We start from the raw sequence: 20,355 nt of genomic DNA, 5'->3' as shown, positions 1-20,355 counted from the left end.
CAGCACTTTGGGAGGCTGAGGTGGGCGGATCCCCTGAGGTCAGGAGTTTGAGACCAGCCTGACCAACATGGAGAAACCCCGTCTCTATTAAAAATACAAAATTATCCAGGCTTGATGGTGCGTGCCTGTAATCCCAGTTACTCAGGAGGCTGAGGCAGGAGAATTGCTTGAACCCAGGAGGTGGAGGTTGCAGTGAGCCAAGATTGTGCCATTGCACTCCAGCCTGGGCAAGAAGAGCGAAACTCTGTCTCAAAAAAAAAGAAAAATTCTCCAACATACAAAAACAAGCATCACACATAACAGCACATATAATGTGCTTTCATTTGTGTAAACACAAGACAGAAGGACTATATATATATTTTCTTATATATGTATAAAATATCTCTAAAAGGATTCATAAAATAGTAATACCATTGGCTGTGTGGAGGAAAACCGGACACTTAGGACACACGGATAGTATGATTCTTTTCACTGTATACATTTGCATATTTATTTAACTTTCACCTATTCAAAACTGTAAAATAAAACAGTACAACGTGAGCCCTTTCTACCACTCTCTATCACAAGGGCTTCTTCCTGTTCTCTCTCTTCCCTCTTGGCCTACTATCATCCTCCTAGCCTCCTCTTCTTGCCAGCACCATCAACATCAAATGCTTAACCTTGTCAGACGGTCCTCTGCTAAAGCTGTGACTGCCTCTGCCAAAAACCACCGTTGGTGCCAAGACAGTCAGGGTAAAGGACCTTAACCGGTCTCAAAAAATCAAAACAAAACAAAACAAAACCAAAAAACAAGCAAATACTGGTGAGAGGATAGGTCTGAAACCTCTTGCACCATACAGCCACAATTAAGGGCAAAGACCCAAAATCCTCTCATGTCACTCACTGGATGACACTACTCTGAAGAGTAAAACGTTAAGGAGCCCAGACCAGGGTGTGGAGTGCATTCTGTGAGTGTCTCCAGGAGGCGGCTGATGAGAATCTTGTTAGGCAAGTGATGGCTGGGTAAAAGCTCCTCAGTCAGGCCTCCCAGTTACTTACCTTGCTATGATTGGAAGGAACTTTGGTTCCATGAATGAAAAAGGCAACTCCAACTAAGCAAATCTGAAAACCAGTGAGTTTCAACTAAAATCATGCTAATTACATGCATAATTTCAGTTTCTTACCATCTCAAAGTGGAAATATTATTTCAAATAGGCTACCTGGGGATTTTAAAGAAGGCCTGTCTGGTGTGTTGCTTTTCGGTCAGTTGCTTCAGATGGTTGGCCTTCCCCTAACATGGTCAAGATGACTGGCCTAAACAGAATGCAGACACAGCTGGCCCCAAATCTTCTACTAGAGTTTTCTATCAGAGTACATGGTGAATGTTCTTCTAAAACATCATACTTAGACAAGTACTCACGACTGCCATCAATGACTGTAGAAGTGGTTGGCAAAGAGATCTCCTGGAACTGAGGTGACACGATAGCAATGGGGGGCCGATTCTTACGGGGCTCTGCAAGAAAGTGACCCAAAAGAAATTGGGAAAGGGGCTTCAGAAATTACAGGAGCAGGCTGTATCTGAGAGGATTATAAATCAATTTCCATTACATCAGTGGTCCCTAACCTTTTTGGCACCAGGGACCAGTTTTGTGGAAGACAATTTTTCCATGAACGGGGGGTGGGGGTTGGGGGCGGGGGTACAGTGCGTGGTTTTGGGATGAAACTTCCACCTCAGACCATCAGGGATTAGAGCCTCAAAAGGAGTGTACAACCTAGATCCCTTGCGTGTGCAGTTCACAATAAGGTTCATCCTCCTGTGAGAATCTAATGCCATTACTGATCTGACAGGAGGCAGAGCTCAGGCAGTAGTGCTCACTCACCCGCCATTTATCTCCTGCTGTGCAGCCCAGTTCCTAACAGGCCACAGACCGATAGCGGTCCATGGCCTTGGGGCTGGGGACCCCTGCAATACATAATTAATGATTGAAGCATCACCACAGAGGAGAGTCACAAGACCAGACTGCCATTCTAACATAAGACACTTCGGAGTATAAAAGCCTCTTCCAAGTCTGACCATTCCTAAGACCATGCCCTGTGTATTCTTTCAATGCTCATGTGCTATCTAGTTGATGAAAAGTACTACAGCAGCAAGTGACTCCTTTCAGCCAAGCCTGACTACAGGCAGACAACAAACAAGCTGTGGGCAATAAAGGCCTTGGCAATCAAACCGTCCCTTGGCACAGACTGTGCTGAAAAGCTGATGGGTGGTTTCTCAACCATCCTAGAGCTCACTGTACGTGAACTAACTATGGGTTAAGTGATGGGAAGGTCACAAATCACTCTGGTCCACCCAAATGACTGTGTGCTACAAATCCATGGCCTTTTCTTTGCAAAATGATCAAATGGTCTTGATGCTGATCACATTTTTAAGAAGGTGAAAGGATTATCTTGGCTACAAAGTACAAGGAATGAAAAGAAAATCTATTACCAAGAAAGAAAAGAGCATTGAGAATTTATGCTGTATATGTACCACTGTTGATATGGTCTGGCTGTGTCTCCACCCAAATCTCATCTTGAATTGTAACTCCCACAATTCCCACGTCATGGGAGGAACCTGGTGGGAAGTGATTAAATTATGGGGGCGGGTCTTTCCTGTGCTGTTCTCATGATAGTGAATGAGTCTCACAAGATCTGATGGTGTTAAAAACAGGAGTTACTCTGCACAAGCTCTCTTTTTGCCTGCTGCCATCCATGTAAGACATGACTTGCTTCTCCTTGCCTTCCGCCATGGTTGTGAGGCCTCCCCAGCCACGTGCGACTCTAAGTCCATTAAAACTCATTCTTTTGTAAATTGCCCAGTCTCGGGCATGTCTTTATCAGTAGTGTGAAAATGTACTAATACAGTAAATTGGTACCAGTAGAGTAGGGTGCTGCTGAAAAGATATCCAAAAATGTGGAAGCAACTTTGCAACTGGGTAACAGGCAGAGGTTCAAGCAGTTTGGAGGGCTCAGAAGAAGACAGGAAAATGTGGGAAAGTTTGGAACTTCCTAGAGACTTGTTGAATGGCTTTGCCCAAAATGCTAATAGCAATATGGACAATAAAGTTCAGGTTGAAATGGTCTCAGATGGAAATGAGGAAATTGTTGGGAACTGGAGCAAAGGTGACTCTTGCTATGTTTTCGCAAAGAGACTGGCAGCATTTTGCCCTGGCCCTAGAGATCTGCAGAACTTTGAACTTGAGAGATGATTTAGGGAATCTGGCAGAAGAAATTTCTAAAGAGCAAAGCATTCAAGAGGTGACTTGGGTGCTGTTAAAGGCATTCAGTTTTATAAGGGAAGTAGAGCATAAAAGTTCAGAAAATTTGCAGCCTGACAATGCAATAGAAAACAAAATCCCATTTTCTAAGAAGAAATTCAAGCTGGCTTCACAAATTTGCATCAGTAATGAGGAGCTGAAAGTTAATCCCCAAGAAAATGGGGAAAATGTCTCTAGGGCATGTGAGAGGCCTTCATAGCAGCCCTCACAGGGGCTGGAGGCCTGGAGGCCTAGGAGGGAAAAATGGTTTCGTGGGCCAGGCCCAGGTTCTCAGTGCTGTGTGCAGCCTAGGGACTTGGTGCCCTGCATCCCAGCTGCTCCAGCCATGGCTGAAAAGGGCCAACGTAGAGCTCAGGCTGTGGCTTCAGAGGGTACAAGCCTCAAGTCTTGGCAGTTTCCATGTGGTGTTGAGCCTGCAAGTACACAGAAGTCAAAAATTGAGGTTTGGGAACTTCTGCCTAGATTTCAGAGTATGTATGGAAACACCTGGATGTCCAGGCAGATGTCTGCTGCAGGGGCGGGGCTCTCATGGAGAACCTCTGCCAAGGCAGTGCAGAAGGGAAATATGGGGTTGGAGGCCCACACAGTCCCTACTGGGGAACTGCCTAGTGGAGCTGTGAGAAAAGGGCCACTGTCCTCCAGACCCCAGAATGGTAAATCCACTGACAGCTTGCACTATGCACCTGGAAAAGCTGCAGACACTCAACGCCAGGCTGTGAAAGTAGCTGAGAGGGAGGCTGTACCCTGCAAAGCCACAGGAGTAGAGCTGCCCAAGACCATAGCAACGCACCTCTTGCATCAGCATGACCTGGATGTGAGACATGGAGTCAAAGGAGATCATTTTGGAGTTTTAAGACTTGACTGCCCTGCTGGATTCTGCACTTGCATGGGGCCTGTAACCCCTCTGTTTTGGCCAAATTCTCCCATTTGGAACGGCTATATTTATCCAAGCCTGTACCCCCATTGTACCTAGGAAGTAACTAACTTGCTTTTATTTTACAGGCTCACAGGCAGAATCGACTTGCCTTGTCTCAGATGAGACATTGGACTGTGGACTTTTCAGTTAATGCTGAAACAAGTTAAGACTTTGGGGGACTGTTGGGAAGGCATGATTGGTTTTGAAATGTGAGGACATGAGATTTGGGAGGGGCCAGGGGTGGAATGATATGGTTTGGCTGTGTCCCCACCCAAATCTCATCTTGAATTGTAACTCCCACAATTCCCACGTGTCGTGGGAGGAACCCAGTGGGAGGAACCTGGTGGGAGGTAATTGAATTATGGGGGCAGGTCTTTCCTATGCTGTTCTTGTGATAGTGAATGAGTCTCATGAGATTTGATGGTTTTAAAAATGGGAGTTTCCTTGCACAAACTCTCTTTTTGCCTGTTGTCATCTACATAAGACGTGACTTGCTCCTCCTTGTCTTCCAACATGATTGTGAGGCCTCCCCAGCCACGTGGAACTGTAAGTCCATTAAACCTCTTTCTTTCGTAAATTGCCCAGTCTCAGGTATGTCTTTATCAGCACCATGAAAATGTACTAATACAACTGCCCATCTTCTCTTAAATTTCTCTGAAAATGCAAAATAAGATTCCTTCCTACTGCACTGTGATCTACCTACAGTGGTTCATTTTAAGAGAATGACATGATTTTGTTACCAAGGTGAAAGAGACTGGTAGTGTTTAAATGAGGAACTCTGTGTACAAAGGCCCACCCACATCTCTGGAAAGAGATCAGAAAGAGCTGGTCACTTGGCTGGTTCTCCTTCTGCATGCTTCTCCTAGGCTCTTGGCTTCCCTGTGTCTGTTAATTACAACTCATGGTCCCTCTCAGCATGGCCCACTTGAAGAAGTAGTTCTCAGTAGATAAGTTATTGCTTAGGCCATACTGCACTGTGGGCCATGTGTCCAGCTCAGCATTCCAACTAGAGCACTGTTGGAACAAAGTCTGTATTTTGCTATTGTAACTATTCACCACATTGAACTAGGAATTGCTGAATAAATATATTACAAAAAAAATGAGAATCAAAAACCCCAAATCAAATCTCTATCTCCTCAGGAGTCCTGCAGAGGGAGGAAGGGAGACACAGCCAGGGCTGAAAACATACCTGGCTTGACTGTCACGTTCACATAGCCTTCCCCATGGGCATTTTGACCCTCTACAATCACTTTGAATTCATACAGGCCTGGAGTGAGCTGCAGAAGTGAGAGAAGATCTCTTAGACAATCACAAAGAGCATGAATTACATTTAAAATAAGATATATCTGAACTTTCCCAAGCTGAATCTTTCACTCTTTCCTTCCCCTGTTTCCAAAATGGAAAAGGTAAAGTAGCCTGTAATCCTAGCAATTTGGGAGGAGGCGGGTGGATCACTTGAGTTCCTGAGTTCAAGACCAGCCTGGGCAATATGCCAAAACCCCATCTCTACCAAAAATACAAAAATTAGCCAGGTGTGGTGGCACACATCTGTAGTCCCAGCTACTTAGTAGGCTGAGGTGAAAGGAGGGCTTGAGCCCGGGCGGTGGAGGTTACAGTGAGCCGAGATCATGTCACTGCACTCCAGCAAGAAAAAGTAAACTAGCTGAAGAGATAAACAATGAACCGAAAAAAAAAAAAAAAACCCTTTTAATGTGAATCTTATGACTAGCTGACTCTAGAACAACAGAAGGGATTTCAAATATCTCTGTACTCCCATTTTCTTTTCAGAAGAACATTAAGGGCCCCAATATCCCACTCCACAGAGTTACGAAATTAAAATAATCATCACTTCAAAGAAAAACATTTTGTAAAGATACTAAATAGTTCCCAAATATCTGAATATTTTTCCCTCCTGATTTTTACTAATTTATAAACTTAATATAAAAGAAAAAACAAAAAAGTACCCAGCATATCACTATCATAACACATCAACTCATCAAATTTCTCCATTTCCTTCTAATCCTTGACCACATATTAAAATAATAGTTGTGTACAGCTCATTCGTTTAACAAGCATTTACTGAAACCAAATCATGTACCAGTCATTGTCCTAGGCTTGTAGTTTGGATACGAATAAGGTAAGATCTCTATCTTCAAGGAGCTCATATTTCAGTGGTATTCAAAGTTCTAGCTAAAATCAAGGTATCAAACTTTCTATTGTTCTTTCTTCCATTCATTTAGCATGAACACACCTTCCCTACTATAATACAATCATACAATCTTTTTTTTTTTTTTTGAGACAGAATCTCACCCTGTCGCCCAGGCTGGAGAGCAGTGATGCAATCTTGACTCACTGCAACTGCTGCCTCCTGGGTTCAAGTGATTCTCATGCCTTAGCCTCCCAAGTAGCTGGGAATACAGGCCTGCACCACCATTCCCAGCTAATTTTTATATTTTTAGTAGAGACATGGGTTTTGCCATGTTGGCCAGGCTGGTCTTGAACTCCTGACCTCAGGTGATCCACCCACCTCGGCCTCCCAAAGTGCTGGGATTACAGGCTTGAGCCACCGCACCCAGCCACAATCTTTTTAATATTTATTTTAACGACCACAGAGCAGTATATGAACAAATGTGTCAAATTTCACATAAGCATTTCAAATTGTTGGATACTTGGGTTGTTTCCAAATTTTTACTATTATGACTAATGCTGTAATGAACATCTTCCAGGCAAATGTTTTTTTCTTTCTTTCTTTCTTTTGAAGTATTTTCTTTGGGTAAATACTAATTGAACCACAAGTAGTATCTTTGGCTATTTCCTCTTTATAACACTCTTCTTCTTGGCTTTCACTTCTGTGCTCACACTTCATTTCCTTCAGTTTCCTCTACCCTCCATCCCTTAAATGATGGGTGTTCCCAGGATTCCAACCTCAGCCTGCTTATTTCTTCACTCTGCACACTCTCCCTGGTTGATTTTATCTATTGCTGTGGCTTCAAAAATCATCTATTTGAGGTTGATGTGCAAATATATCTCTCCAGCCCAGACTTGTCTTTTGACCTCCAGTCCCTTTCCCCCAGCTACTAACTGGACAACTCAGTTCAAATGTCTCACAGGTACCTCAAACTCACTCTGTCCAAAAATGAACTAATCATCTGCAAACTTCTCCTTAAAACTTGCTTCTCCTTCTGTGCTCCTCATTTCAATGAACATCCACCCAGGTACCTAAGCCAAAAAGCTAGAATTATCCTGGACTTCTCTTCCCCAACATCCCCAATCAGTTCATCAATCATCAAATTTTATCAAGTCAAACCCCATATTATTTTTCCAATCTACTCACTTGTCTCCATCCACACTGCCATCACCTTAGTTCTTAACCACTTGTCATAGCACAATTATTAAAGGCATGGCCTTTAGAGATGGAAAGCTCCAGTTTAGACCTACCATTTAATACCTTTGTGAACTTTGGCCAAATCACTTCATTTCTCCAGTTTTTAGTTTTGTCATTTGTAAAAAAGATAGTAATACCTATATCCTGGGATTGTTACGAAGATTAAAAGAAATAAGTGTACAAAATAATCAGCACTGGGTATGGCACATGGTATGAATTCAATAGGTGGTTTTTATTTTTATTTTTTGAGACACAGTCTCACTTTGTTGCTCAGGCTGGAGTGCAGTAGCATGATCATGGCTCACTGCAACCTCTACCTCCTGGGCTCAAGCGATCCTCCCACCTCACCCTCCTGAGTAGCTGGGACCACAGGCACATGCCACCACACCCAACTAATTTTTGTATTTTTTGTGGAGTTAGAGTTTCACCATGTTGTCCAGGCTGGTGGTTTTCAATTTTACTTATTTAGTTCTTTCACTCAGGCTACTATCATTTTACACCTAAATTTTTCAGCAGATTCCTCACTGACCTCTATAGTTTGAGTCTTATCTCCTCCAATCTGTAGTCAGGTGATTTTTCTAATCTGAAGATCTAAACATGTGTTTCTCTTGCTTAAAGCCTTTCAAGGGCTCCATATTCCTTCTGGATAAGATTCAAAGTCCTTAATCTGGCATATAAGGCTTTTGCTCCATCTGGCCCCTGCATCTTTCCAACTTAGTCAGAACCACATATAAATTCCCCTTTCCCCACATTTTCTCTCCCATTTTTGGCCCAGTGGACATGTTGCTTCTTCTGCTTGAGGTATTATCCCTTCACCCTTTACCTAGTAAGTCAGTCACTCTAAGAAATCCACTCTACCTTTCCAAGGCTTCAATGACCCTGTGCACTGACCTAGTGTGCCACCTGTTATAATTATCTGCTTCCTATCAGTATCACCTACTAGACTCTATTGTTCTTGAACATTAAAATTATAACTAATTCTCTGGTAAATCCCCAATGCCTGCCACATAACCAGTGCACAATGAATAGATGTAGAATGAATGACTAAATGAGACTGCTGGGCCAAAGAATACAAACTTTTTTCTTAGAGAAAAGATCTCACTTTGTCACCTGGGCTTTAGGGCAGTGGTATGATCATAGCTCACTGCAGCCTTAAACTCCTGGGTTTAAGTGATCCTCCCACCTCCGCCTCCTGACCAGCTGGGACTACAGGTATGAACCACCACACCCAGCTAATTTTTTATTTTTTGTAGAGACAGGGTCTCGCCATGTTTCCCAGTCTCTTCTCAAACTCGTGGCCTCAAGCAGTTGTCCCACCCCACCTCAGCCTCCCAAAGTGCTTGGATTACAGGCGGGAGCCACTGCGCCCAGCCAAATACAAACATTTTAGAGCTGTCAACAACTGTACTTAGGCTGGGCATGGTGGCTCACACCTGTAATCTCAGCACTTTGGAAGGCTGAGACGGGAGGAATGCTTGAGGCCAGGTGTTCAAGACCAGCCTGGGCAATATGATGAGACTCTATCTCTATAAAAAATACAAAAATTAGCCAGGTATAATGGCATGACCCTGCAGTCTCAGCTACTCAGGAGGCTGAGGTAGGAGGATTGCTTGAGCCTGGGAAGTCAAGACTGCAGTGAGCCGTGATCACACCACTGCACTTCGGCCTAGGTGACAGAGCAAGACCCTGTCTCAAAAAAAAAAAAAAAAAAGAAAAGAAAAAACCTATACTGAATCCCACAAAGGCTGAGTCAATGTATGCAGTCATGTGGCCACAAATAACCTAGCTTACCCCAAATTCTAAAATCCTTAAGTTAGCCTTAAAAGCTGTTTAGTGTATATTTTCAGCCACCACTACCATGCTGGTACAGTCTTCTTACCATAAATGAAATTTTGAGAATCATACACTAACAAATACTGGATGTCAGCCAGTCAGATTTTTGGAGGATTCATTTCTAAAAGACTGTTTACAACTTAAGTGTAGACAGAAAATTATATGATATTCATTTTAGAAAATAGTCAACTCCTCTACCTTTGCCCTGCAAGTGAAAGGAGGCAAATTCACCTTCGATAGTTTGAGGATCTGGGAATGTTTCCCTTCCATTTCTCCACTGTAGTCTCTAGGATGAGTAATCAGCTGCCAGTCGTAGGTGTACGTTTCTCCTATAGAAGGGCAGTTACAAAAATCATGAAAACACACACCTACACACAAAGAGGACAGCCACATAGCCTGCCAATAACAAATCTCTTCTGATCTTGACAAGGCTTTAGTTTTTAAGATTTCACCCCAAAGCCTGTAGGGAAACCAAACCATCTGCTGAAAGAAAGAGCGAATTCTGCTGACTCAGCTACAGTTAGGGCTTCTTCCAACTCTCTCCCAACAATGCTTATTCCTGCCCTATACCGATCCTCTCAGGGCCAATCCTTCCTAAAAAATACCAGGTTGCTCATGGTGTGGCATACCACTGAAAATACATGTCTGACCAACCATTATAGATGAACTCATTGGGAACAAAGGCCATTTTCTTGCAAAACTTCTTTTGCAACAAAGAACAGCAATGACTTCTAAATAACATGGTTCAAAAATAGCTTTTTACAGAGTGCTAACAATGCTCATCTCACTGAGGTCATCACACCCTGGTGAGTTAAAAGAGCTACTTCATTCCTGCTGAGCTAAATAACACACTGCAGAAGATGGTAGGAGATGGCCCATTTAAAACAGGCCCAGTGAAATTAATTAAAATCAAATGAAGCATTAAATGGTACCCACTTGCAGGTCAGACTATATCACTAGGTAGGGCAAGGGTAGGATCCTATCTAAATGGCATCCCTCCCCAGAAAAAGTAGTCTTAAATTTTTTTGGATCAAAATGCATTTCTGGTTAGGGAAGGGAGGACTTTGGTAGGAAGGTTTAGTTTAAGTTACTAACCAAAAGTAAAAACGAAAAAGGAGGAAAGAAAAAAACCTGAAACGCTTAACAGAGAGTGGTCATCTTTTTCTTATTTCATGAGTTCAAATGTTAAAATCAGTACACAGAACCTAATTCCAAGATATCCTTCATCTGAAGACCAATTTTATTTTATAATTCTGGGAGACAAGGTCTTCCTTCCTTCGTTCCTCCTCCAAAACAAGAATTTTTTTGGCCAGTTGTCAGCACCAACAGCTCTCACAAATGTATATAGTATGTAGTAGTTACGTTACGAGAGGAGACGGAAAGAAGCAGCACAAGCAGGACTTGTACTCAGAGACATTTCTTCCAACTGTAGCTGGAAATTCTTTTCCATGTAGAAAACAGTTTGGGAACAGATAATTTTATAATAGCTAAGGCTAGCAACATAAATTTCAAAACAGGACAATATTCCTAGGACAGAAAAAGCTCAGGGGATGAATTATGCCTCGCAGGCAGAAATATGTTCAAAGGTAGGAACAACTGAGTGTAACTCTGTTAGAAAGAGTGCTGGTTGCAGCGACTGAGGACAGTCGTTCGTTTGTTCTATTGACTGACTGATTGATTGAGATGAAGTCTTGCTGTTGCCCAGGCTGGAGTGCAGTGGTGCGATCTCAGCTCACTGCAACCTCTGCCACCCGGGTTCAACTGATCCTCCTGCCTCAGCCTCCCAAGTGGCTAGGATTACAGGCACGCACCACCACGTCTGGCTAATTTTTATATTTTTAGTATAAACAGAGTTTCACCATGTTGGCCAAGCTGGTCTCAAACTTCTGACCTCAAGTCAGGATCTGCCTGCCTCAGCCTCCCAAAGTGCTAGGATTACAGGCATGAGCCACCACGCCCAGCTGGACAGTGGTTTTGAAAATGGACCTGGAGGGATCCTAATGGGCTGCCATAGGGCAGGAGAAGGATAAAGAGCATGCAGAATTGGTCCTGCCTCATCACCCCCAACCTTTGAAAGTTTGAAACCATCCATCTCACATATCTAATAAAGGTGGAAGAACCTGGAGAGAGGACAGGAGAAAATAATCTATTTCCCCTTTTTTTTTTTTTTTAAATGAGATGGAGTCTCTCTCTGCCACCCAGGCTGGAGTGCAGTGGCATAATCTCGGCTCACTGCAACCTCCGCCTCCTGGGTTCAAGCAATTCTCAAGCCTCAACCTCCCCAGTGGCTGGGATTAAGGTGCCCGCCATCACACCTGGCTTATTTTTAGTAGAGATGGGGTTTCACCATGTTGGCCAGGCTGGTCTTGAACTCCTGACCTCAGGTGATCTGCCCGCCTCAGCCTCCCAAAGTGCTGGGATTACAGGCATGAGCCACTGCGCCCAGCCTTTTTTTTTTTTTCTTTTTTTTTGAGACAGAGTCTTGCTCTGTCACCCAGGCTGGAGTGCAATGGCACAATCTTGGCTCACTGCAACCTCCGCCTCCTGGGTTCAAGCGATTCTCCTGCCTCAGCCTCTCAAGTAGCTGGGATTACAGGCGCCCACCACCACACCCAGCTAATTTTTTTGTATTTTTGGTAGAGATGGGGTTTCGCCATGTTGGCCAGGCTGGTCTTGAACTCCTGACCCTAAGGTGATTCACCCACCTCAGCCTCCCAAAGTACCAGGATTACAAGTGTGAACCACCAGGCCTGGCCAAAGAATCTATTTCTAAACTAACGTGTTTTGAAACACTGATCTACAAAATGATAGTAACCCACAGAAAGGTACATGCAAATATGGGTTAGGAAAGAAAATACAGTAGAGCCAAACATGTCTTTCACAAAAGAATGGTAGTAATCAACAGCTCAAGGCAGTCCCTCACCTCCAACTTCAAAGGCCACTAAACCCAATCACCTTAACTTGTCACCAGAGGAAGAAAGGAAAAAGCTTCTCTAGAGGAATGTGAAATGAATTGATAAGGAAACCTCAATTTGAGAGCAGAAATATAGAACAGACAGGGCATTTTGCTTCTGGAAAAGTACTTTTTGCATTAATATGCTATTTGGTATTAGGCCTAGAAATTAAGAATACTGTATTGGAGATGTGTGTACCTAAAATGGAAGGACCCCATCCTAAATAGGGAAGGACATTCTACTTGACTAACCTTTTAATGAGCATAACATAAACCCAACTCACTCAATTTCCATCAAAGTATGTACCACTCAAGTCATAAATAGTGTTAAGAGAACCCATATGTGTTTGTAAGTCAAACTTTGGTATATTAACACATACTTCAAAGGTGAAAGTAATGTTCATATTACAAAAGTTTTCTTAAATAATGAATTAATCATCCATACTTTGTATATTTTATAAACTTGAATTTTGTATATCACATTAGGCTTATCTTTTTTTTCCCCCAGGGACAGGGTTCTCACTATGGGAAACAATGGTCCTTACAACGGTCCTGTGAGGATAGGATATAACCCGGGTATGCACAAATATTTATGGAATATGAGAGGTACTATATAATGTAGGGTTTGAGCTCACAGGCTTTGATGTCAAGCTTGGGTTCAAATCTCAGCTGAGCCACTCATTATCTGTGTGAATCTAAGTAAATGACTTCTCTTAATTTCCATTTCTTTCTCAATAAAATGGGGATAATACTTCCTACCTCATAAGATTACTTTAAGGGCAAAATGAGATAGTAGATAAGTTACCAGTTTAGTGCCTAGCATATAGCTGATGCTTATTAACACAGAACATATTTATTAGGTTGTATTTATATCCATTTTAAGAGAAAGAAACTGAGACTCAGATTAATCTGTTTATTTTGGCCAAACAACCAGTAAATAGCAGATGTAGAACTTGGAAAGAAGTTATTCAAGATGACTGCTAATATAAATTTGTAACTTAAAAAATATATATATTTTCCTGACAGGAAGTCAGAGGAGGGAAAAAGATAAGGGCCAGGAGTGGTAGTGTATGCCTGTAGTTCCAGCTACTAGGAAGACTAAGGTGGGAAGATCTCCTGAGCCCAGGAGTTTGAGACCAGCCTGGACAACACAGCAAGACTCCATCTCTTTTAAAAACAAAAAACGGTTATCCAAATGTAAGGGGATGTTTACCTTTAGGTGGTTCTTGGAGAACATATGCATTTAATTGAACTTCATTCTTAGGCAGGGTTATCTGGACACTCTCTCCAGCAGATACCACCAGTTCCTTTATAACTGGAAACAAAGTAAATATACCAGAGATAAGAAATAGATCCAGACTGTCTTATTTCTCTCCTTCTTTTGTGATCAAACTCCTTTCATGATCAATATTCAGCTACTGCCATCAATTACTTTTTTCTACTCTCTAATTGCTTGAAATTTGATTCTGTCCCCACTTTTCCATTGAAAAGGATCTTTCAAAACTACTTCTTAGTAAATCTAATAGCTGTACCCTAATACCCTCATTCTTCATCTCACATCTCAGTGGCTTCTACTACTGCTAACTGCCTCCATCTTAAAACTCTTGGATATCATGACACCATATTATTCTATTTTTCCTCCTTTCTCTCTTTTCCTCCACTGTATTTTTACTACAGTCTGTCCCTAAGCCCTCCTTATATACTACATTCCACAGAGTTCAAATTCTGTTTCAAGTATCACCTTTATGCTAACAAATAATTTTCTAATAAGATACATATATCAAGTTTCTAGAAGGGAAGGCAAATGGTTACAAATCTGCCTTACTTTCTTTCCATTCCAATTGCTACAAGATTCATTGTTCACACTAGATTATTCCAAGAATTTTTTTTTTTCTTTTTGAGTCAGGGCCTCACTCTGTTGCTCAGGATAGAGTGCAGTGGTGTAATCATAGCTCACTGCAGCCTCAAATTCCTGGGCTCAAGTGATCTTCCCACCTCAACCTCCCAAGTAGCTGGGACTACAGGCATGCACCACCACGCCCAGCTTGCTTATTCCAAGAATCTTATTTTATCTTCCCTCTGCTAGCTCTCTCTACTCCAATCTATTCTGTCTTCCTAAAACAACCAACACCATTAGTCTTTCCAAAATACTCACCCACTATGTTACTCTTCTATTTAAGACTCCTGCTCCCATATCATATTTAAGGACAAACTTCCAACCTGCCATTAGAGAACCATCATCTGATCTCACTGTCTTATCCTTCCTATCTAATTTTGCCTCTAGTTATATTGATTTTCCCTCTTGTGTTCCACAAAGCCACGGTCTACTCTCAGGGACTTTGCTAAAGTTATTTCTTTCAATTGGGGTGTTTGCCTTGCTTTATTCTAAATACAGCATTTTGTTTCTAGCTTAAAGTCTGTCTCCTCTCCAAGAAATCTTCCCAGACCATTTCAGTTCAAACTGATCTAATCTTGAAGTATGCTAGCATTTTTGGAACACTCAAGTCAGCAAAGAGCTATATACTGTCTTTATACTATTCACCAGCTATTTCACATATGTCAGAGTTTCTCAAGCTCAGCACTCCTGATATTTTGGACCAGGTAATTCTTTGTCATGGAGGGAAATGTCCTGAGCACTGTAAGGTGTTTAACAGTATCACTGACCCATACTCACCAGACGTCAGTAGCATCACTCCCCTCCCCCCAACTAAAAATGTTTGCAGACCATTGAAAGCCACCGATTATATAAATCTTATTTCTCTGACAATAAATGTTCATTTGCTATGAGACTTCGAAACTAGGAGAGCTTAAAGCAAACAATAGGCTAGTCCACTCATATTTCAAGCCTGGGAGGCGAGAACGGCTTCCTAGACAAATATGAAACTTGAGATTTATCCGCCTCTGCATGGGAACATTGCACTTGAGGAGAAATGAAACCATCCTTAATGGAAGCTTCAGCATTTGGATGCCCCAGGAGATGGAATAAGAACTCTCTGAAGTGACTTTCAAAAAAAGAAAAGAAAGAAACATGATACTCAGAGAAAGTATAATGAACCAAAAAATGGCTATTCAATACAGTTCAACCCAAACCCTTCACAATTACACCAAAAATTACAGGCATCTTGACTGGATACAAAAATTACTTTGGTGCCTCAGGATTGAACCCCTAAAATTTCATGTTATATTACTACCAAAGGACACCCTGAAAAATTAAAAATTGGCAAAAATTCATTTTCACTGACTTTGCTTTTACCCTCTTGACTTTTTCAGGGGATAAAGACCAACTTAGTTTCTTGATTAACCAATTCTTCCTAATACCTTAGAACAGCACCTGTGAAGCACAGATTTATTTATACACTATGTATAAATCTACTTCTTATGAATGGCTTTAAAAATAAAGATGCTTCTCCAGGACACTGGTCTGAGCAAAAAAAAATTCTTGAGTAATACCCCACAAGGACAGGCAACCAAAGCGAAAATGGACAAACGGGATAACATCAAGTTAAAAAGCTTCTGCACAGCAAAGGAAACAATCAACAAAGTGAAGAGACAACCCACAGAATGGGAGAAAATATCTGCAAACTCCCCATTTGACAAGGGATTAATAACCAGAATATATAAAGAGTTCAAACAACTCCACAGGAAAAAATTTAATAATCCCATTTAAAAATGGGCAAAATATTTGAACAGGGATTTCTCAAAAGAAGACCTACAAATGGCAAACAGGCATATGAAAAGGTTCTCGACATCACTGATCATCAGAGAAATGCAAATAAAAACTACAATGAGATGGCCGGGCGCAGTGGCTCACGCCTGTAATCCCAGCACTTTGGGAGGCCAAGGCAGGCGGATCACAAGGTCAGGAGATCAAGACCATCCTGGCTAACACGGTGAAACCCCATCTCTACTAAAAATACAAAAAATTAGCTGGGCGTGGTGGTGGGCGCCTGTAGTCCCAGCTACTCGGGAGGCTGAGGCAGGAGAATGGCATGAACCCAGGAGGCACAGCTTGCAGTGAGCCGAGATTGAGCCACTGCACTCCAGCCTGGGCGACAGAGTGAGACTCTGTCTCAAAAAAAAAACAAACAAAAAAAAAAACAAAAAAAACTACAATGAGATATCATCTCACCCCAGTTAAAATGGCTTTTATACAAAAGACAGGCAATAACAAATGCTGGTAAGGATGTGGAGAAAAGGAGAACCCTTGTACACTATTGGTGGGAATGTAAATTAGTACAACCACTATGGAGAACAGTTTGGAGGTTCCTCAAAAAAATAAAAATAGAGTTACTATGTGACTCAGTAATCCCACTGCTGGGTCTATACCCAAAAGAAAGGAAATCAGTGTATTGAAGAGATATCTGCACTCCCATGTTTGCAGCACTGTTCACAACAGCCAAACTTTGGAAGCAACCTAAGTGTCCATCAACAGATGAATGAATAAAGAAAATGTGGTGCTTATGTACAATGGAGTACTACTTGGCCATAAAAAAGAATGAAATTTTGTCATTTCTGACAACATGGATGGAACTGGAGGTCATTATGTTAGATGAATAAGCCAGGCACAGACAAACACTGCTTGTTCTCACTTATTTGTGGAATCTAAAAATCAAAACAACTGAACTCATGGAGATAGAGAGTAATGGTTAGACAGATGGATGGTTACCAGAGGCTGCGAAGGGTAGTGTGGGGGTAAGAGGGAGGGGGATGGTTAATCAGTACATAAAAAAAAGCTAGAAAGAACAAATAAGACCTAGTATTTGATAGCACAACAGGGTGACTATAGTCAATAATATTTTAATTGCACATTTTAAAATAACTAAAATAATATAACTGGATTGTTTGTAACACAAAGGATAAAGGCTTGAAGGGATGGATACTCTATTTTACATGATGTGATTATTACACATTGCATGTCTGCATCAAAACATCTCCTGTATGCCATAAATGTATACAACTACTATATATCCATAAAAATTAAAAGTTTTAAAAATAAATAAAAATAAAAATAAAGATGCTATAAAAATGAGAGACCTACAACCAGACTTTCAGAAGGTAAGCAAATACACTGATCCAAATCTTTCTCCCCAGTAGGCTCTGACTGATCACTTGAACATTATACTTAATTGAATCATGTGCCTTTAAGACACAGTGGAATCTGGATCTGTGAAAATTAGCCTCGTAAACTTCCATAAGCTGGAGGCCTGCTGAGGAAAGGCTCTAGAGCCCCCAGTCCATGACTGCAGGGGCAATGACAGAGTTATTTTTTCTCTAACACACAGTATTCAAGTTATGCCTCCCTTCCTTCTTTCCTCTAAAAGGGAATACTTTGATCAAATGTTCTACTTTTTCCTTCTATCTCCAAGAGCAAAGGTCCTTACCTGGGTATGGTGCTGAGGTGCTCTGGAAAGAGGCCTGGGGGGTAGGGGTAGCATAACTGTAGGAGGGAGCCACTGGCTGGGGGACAGCAATCTGGGTTTTCTCAGAACTTTTTACTTGTTGAGTGCTGGGCATAGTAGCAAGACCCTCTGATATTTCAGGTTGCACTGATACATTCTTTGGCCCACCAGACAGCTCTGCAGTCAGGTCTGTGGTTAGGGGACTGGAAATTGTAATCGCCTTGTGGACCTAAAGAAATAAAAAAACTAATTTGAGTAGGTAAAAGTTACACAATTTTTCAGGTTATGTCTCATGAAACAATAGTCTATTAAATGTTTTCTTGAAAAATGCAAAAATATCAAAAATATTAAAGAAACTAATCTCACCACCCAAATAAAAGTGGTGTTAAATGCTGAGATAAATCTTGAGTTTTTTTCCTAGCCAAAATGTTTTGTTTAAAACAAAATAGTAATTTTCTGCATTCTAAGTGTGCTGGAAAAGCAAAACAATGTATACTTTTACCCTGTTAACATTTCTATTCAATCTTTCTACAAATACTTATTGAGCACCTATTACAAAATAGCCCTTGTGGATCCAAAATATAAATAAAACTAATCGTTGAGCACTGAAAGCATAATAAGCCAAAATAGTAAATATACCAGCTAAGCATGGTGGCTCACGCCTGTACTCCCAACACTTTGGGAGGCCAAGACAGGAGACCACTTGAACCTAGGAGATCAAGACCAGCCTTGACAATATGGCGAGACCCTGTCTCTACAAAACATAAAAAATTAGCTGGGCATGGTGGCCATGCCTGTGGTCCCAGCTACTTGGGAGGCTGAGGTGGGAGAATCGCTTGAGCCTGGGAGGTCAAGGCTGCAGTGAACTGTGATCATGCCACTGTACTCTAGCTTGGGTGACAGAATGAGACCTTGTCTCAAAAAGAAAAAAAAAAAGTAAATATACCAATGTTTATGATGAGCCAAAAAAAAAAAAAAAACCACAAGCTAAAGTTACTTAATCCATCTCCCTTTGAGGGAGAAAGAGTATGGAAAAGAATGATTTTTTTTTATTATTATTAAAGAAAAAGGCTTCCTGAAGGAGAAGAGCCCTAAGCTGAGTTTTAGAGGATAAACAGTTGTTTACTAGACAAAAGGCAGAGGGCAGAGAATGAGTGTAGGCACAAAAAATGAAATTATCATGGTCTGTATTGGGAACTGACAGCCATAAGCAAAGTGAGAGGCAAAAGTAATAGAAGGTGACCTGGAAAGATAGAGGCAAAGACCAGATGGAAAAAAGCATTACATGTTATTTTAAGAAACTAAGTAATGGTAAGCAATTTAAGGGTTGTATGCAAGGAAGTAACAAGGTCGGGTTTCTGTCTTACAAGTCATTTCTTAGCGTATGGGTTTGAAGAAGTAAGGCAATAGCAGGAATATCACTTAGAAGAGTACTGCTTTCATCCAAATGACAAATAATGAGTGGCGAAACAAGGGTGGTGGTATGGATTTTTTAAAAATCAAATTCGGCCGGGTGTGGTGTCTCACACCTGTAATCCCAGCACTTTGGGAGGCCAAGACAGGTGGAACATTTGAGGTAAGGAGTTTGAGACCAGCCTGACCAACATGGTGAAACCCTATCTCTACTAAAAATACAAAATTTAGCTGGGCATGGTGGTACACGCCTGTAGTCCCAGCTACTCAGAAGGCTGAGGCACAAGAATCACTTGAACCCGAGAGGAGGCGGAGGCTGCAGTGAGCTGATATCATGCCACTGTACCTCAGCCTGGGCGACAGAGTGAAACTCTGTCTCAAAAAAAACAAAAATCAAATTGGTTGAAATATAATTCACATAAACTACACACATTTCAAGTATATAAGGTCAAAGTTTTGATAAATATATATACCCATGTAACCACAATTAAGAGAGAGAACATTTCTATCAGCCCCCAAAATTCATTCATGCCCCTTTATAATAAATCCCTGTCTCCATCTCTAGGCTCAGGAAACCACTGATTTGTTTGCTATCAAAGTGAGATTAGTTTGGGTTTTCTTGTATTTCATATAAAAGGAAGCATATACATACTATTTTTGTTTCTGGCTTTCACTCAACACGTTTTTGAAATTCATTCATGATATTGTGCATATCAGTAGTACATTCTTTTTTATTACTGAGTAGTTTTCCATTATAGAAATACACAAAAATTTGGTTTACATTTATCTACTGATGGAATTTTAAGTTGTTTTCCATTCTTAGTTATAAAAGCTGCTATGAATGTTTAAGTATACATGTTTCTGTAAACATGTGTTTTAATTTATCTTAGGTAGTTACTTAGGAGAATTGCTGGTTATACATAAGTATATGTTTAACTTTGTAAGATACTATGAACTGTTACCCAAAGTGGCTGTACATTTTATATTTCTACCAGCAACATACGAGAGTTCCAGTTGCTCTACAACTTCACCAACACTTGGTATTCCTGGTCTTTTTATTTTTTGTCATTCTAGTGGTTATAAAGTGATATATCACTGATGACTTTCCTGATGACTAATAATATTGAGCATATTTTCATGTGCTTATTGACCATTTTTTC

At 41.2% G+C, this 20,355-nt stretch overlaps 1 protein-coding gene across 10 annotated transcripts in view; it reads right to left on the bottom strand.

Moving 5' to 3' along the window:
* The window catches only part of KIAA0319L (KIAA0319 like), a 123,714-nt gene that overhangs the window by 27,412 nt on the left and 75,947 nt on the right, over nucleotides 1-20,355 (bottom strand). For all 10 annotated transcript variants that reach the window (XR_010131651.1, XR_010131652.1, XM_019015157.4 and 7 more), the window contains 5 exons: nucleotides 17,765-18,011; nucleotides 13,597-13,698; nucleotides 9,662-9,759; nucleotides 5,402-5,489; nucleotides 1,400-1,492 (listed from right to left, as the gene is read on the bottom strand). Coding sequence is in view for 8 of the 10 variants with exons in the window: in XM_019015157.4 (XP_018870702.2) it covers nucleotides 1,400-1,492; nucleotides 5,402-5,489; nucleotides 9,662-9,759; nucleotides 13,597-13,698; nucleotides 17,765-18,011 (628 nt within the window). In the remaining 2 variants the exon portion in view is untranslated. The remainder of the gene's footprint in view (nucleotides 1-1,399; nucleotides 1,493-5,401; nucleotides 5,490-9,661; nucleotides 9,760-13,596; nucleotides 13,699-17,764; nucleotides 18,012-20,355) is intronic.

Source organism: Gorilla gorilla, chromosome 1 (assembly GCF_029281585.2).
Source record: "Gorilla gorilla gorilla isolate KB3781 chromosome 1, NHGRI_mGorGor1-v2.1_pri, whole genome shotgun sequence".
NCBI lineage: Eukaryota > Metazoa > Chordata > Mammalia > Primates > Hominidae > Gorilla > Gorilla gorilla.
The sequence above is the reverse complement of the archived record's forward strand: the minus strand, read 5'-3'. Positions and strand labels throughout refer to the sequence as shown.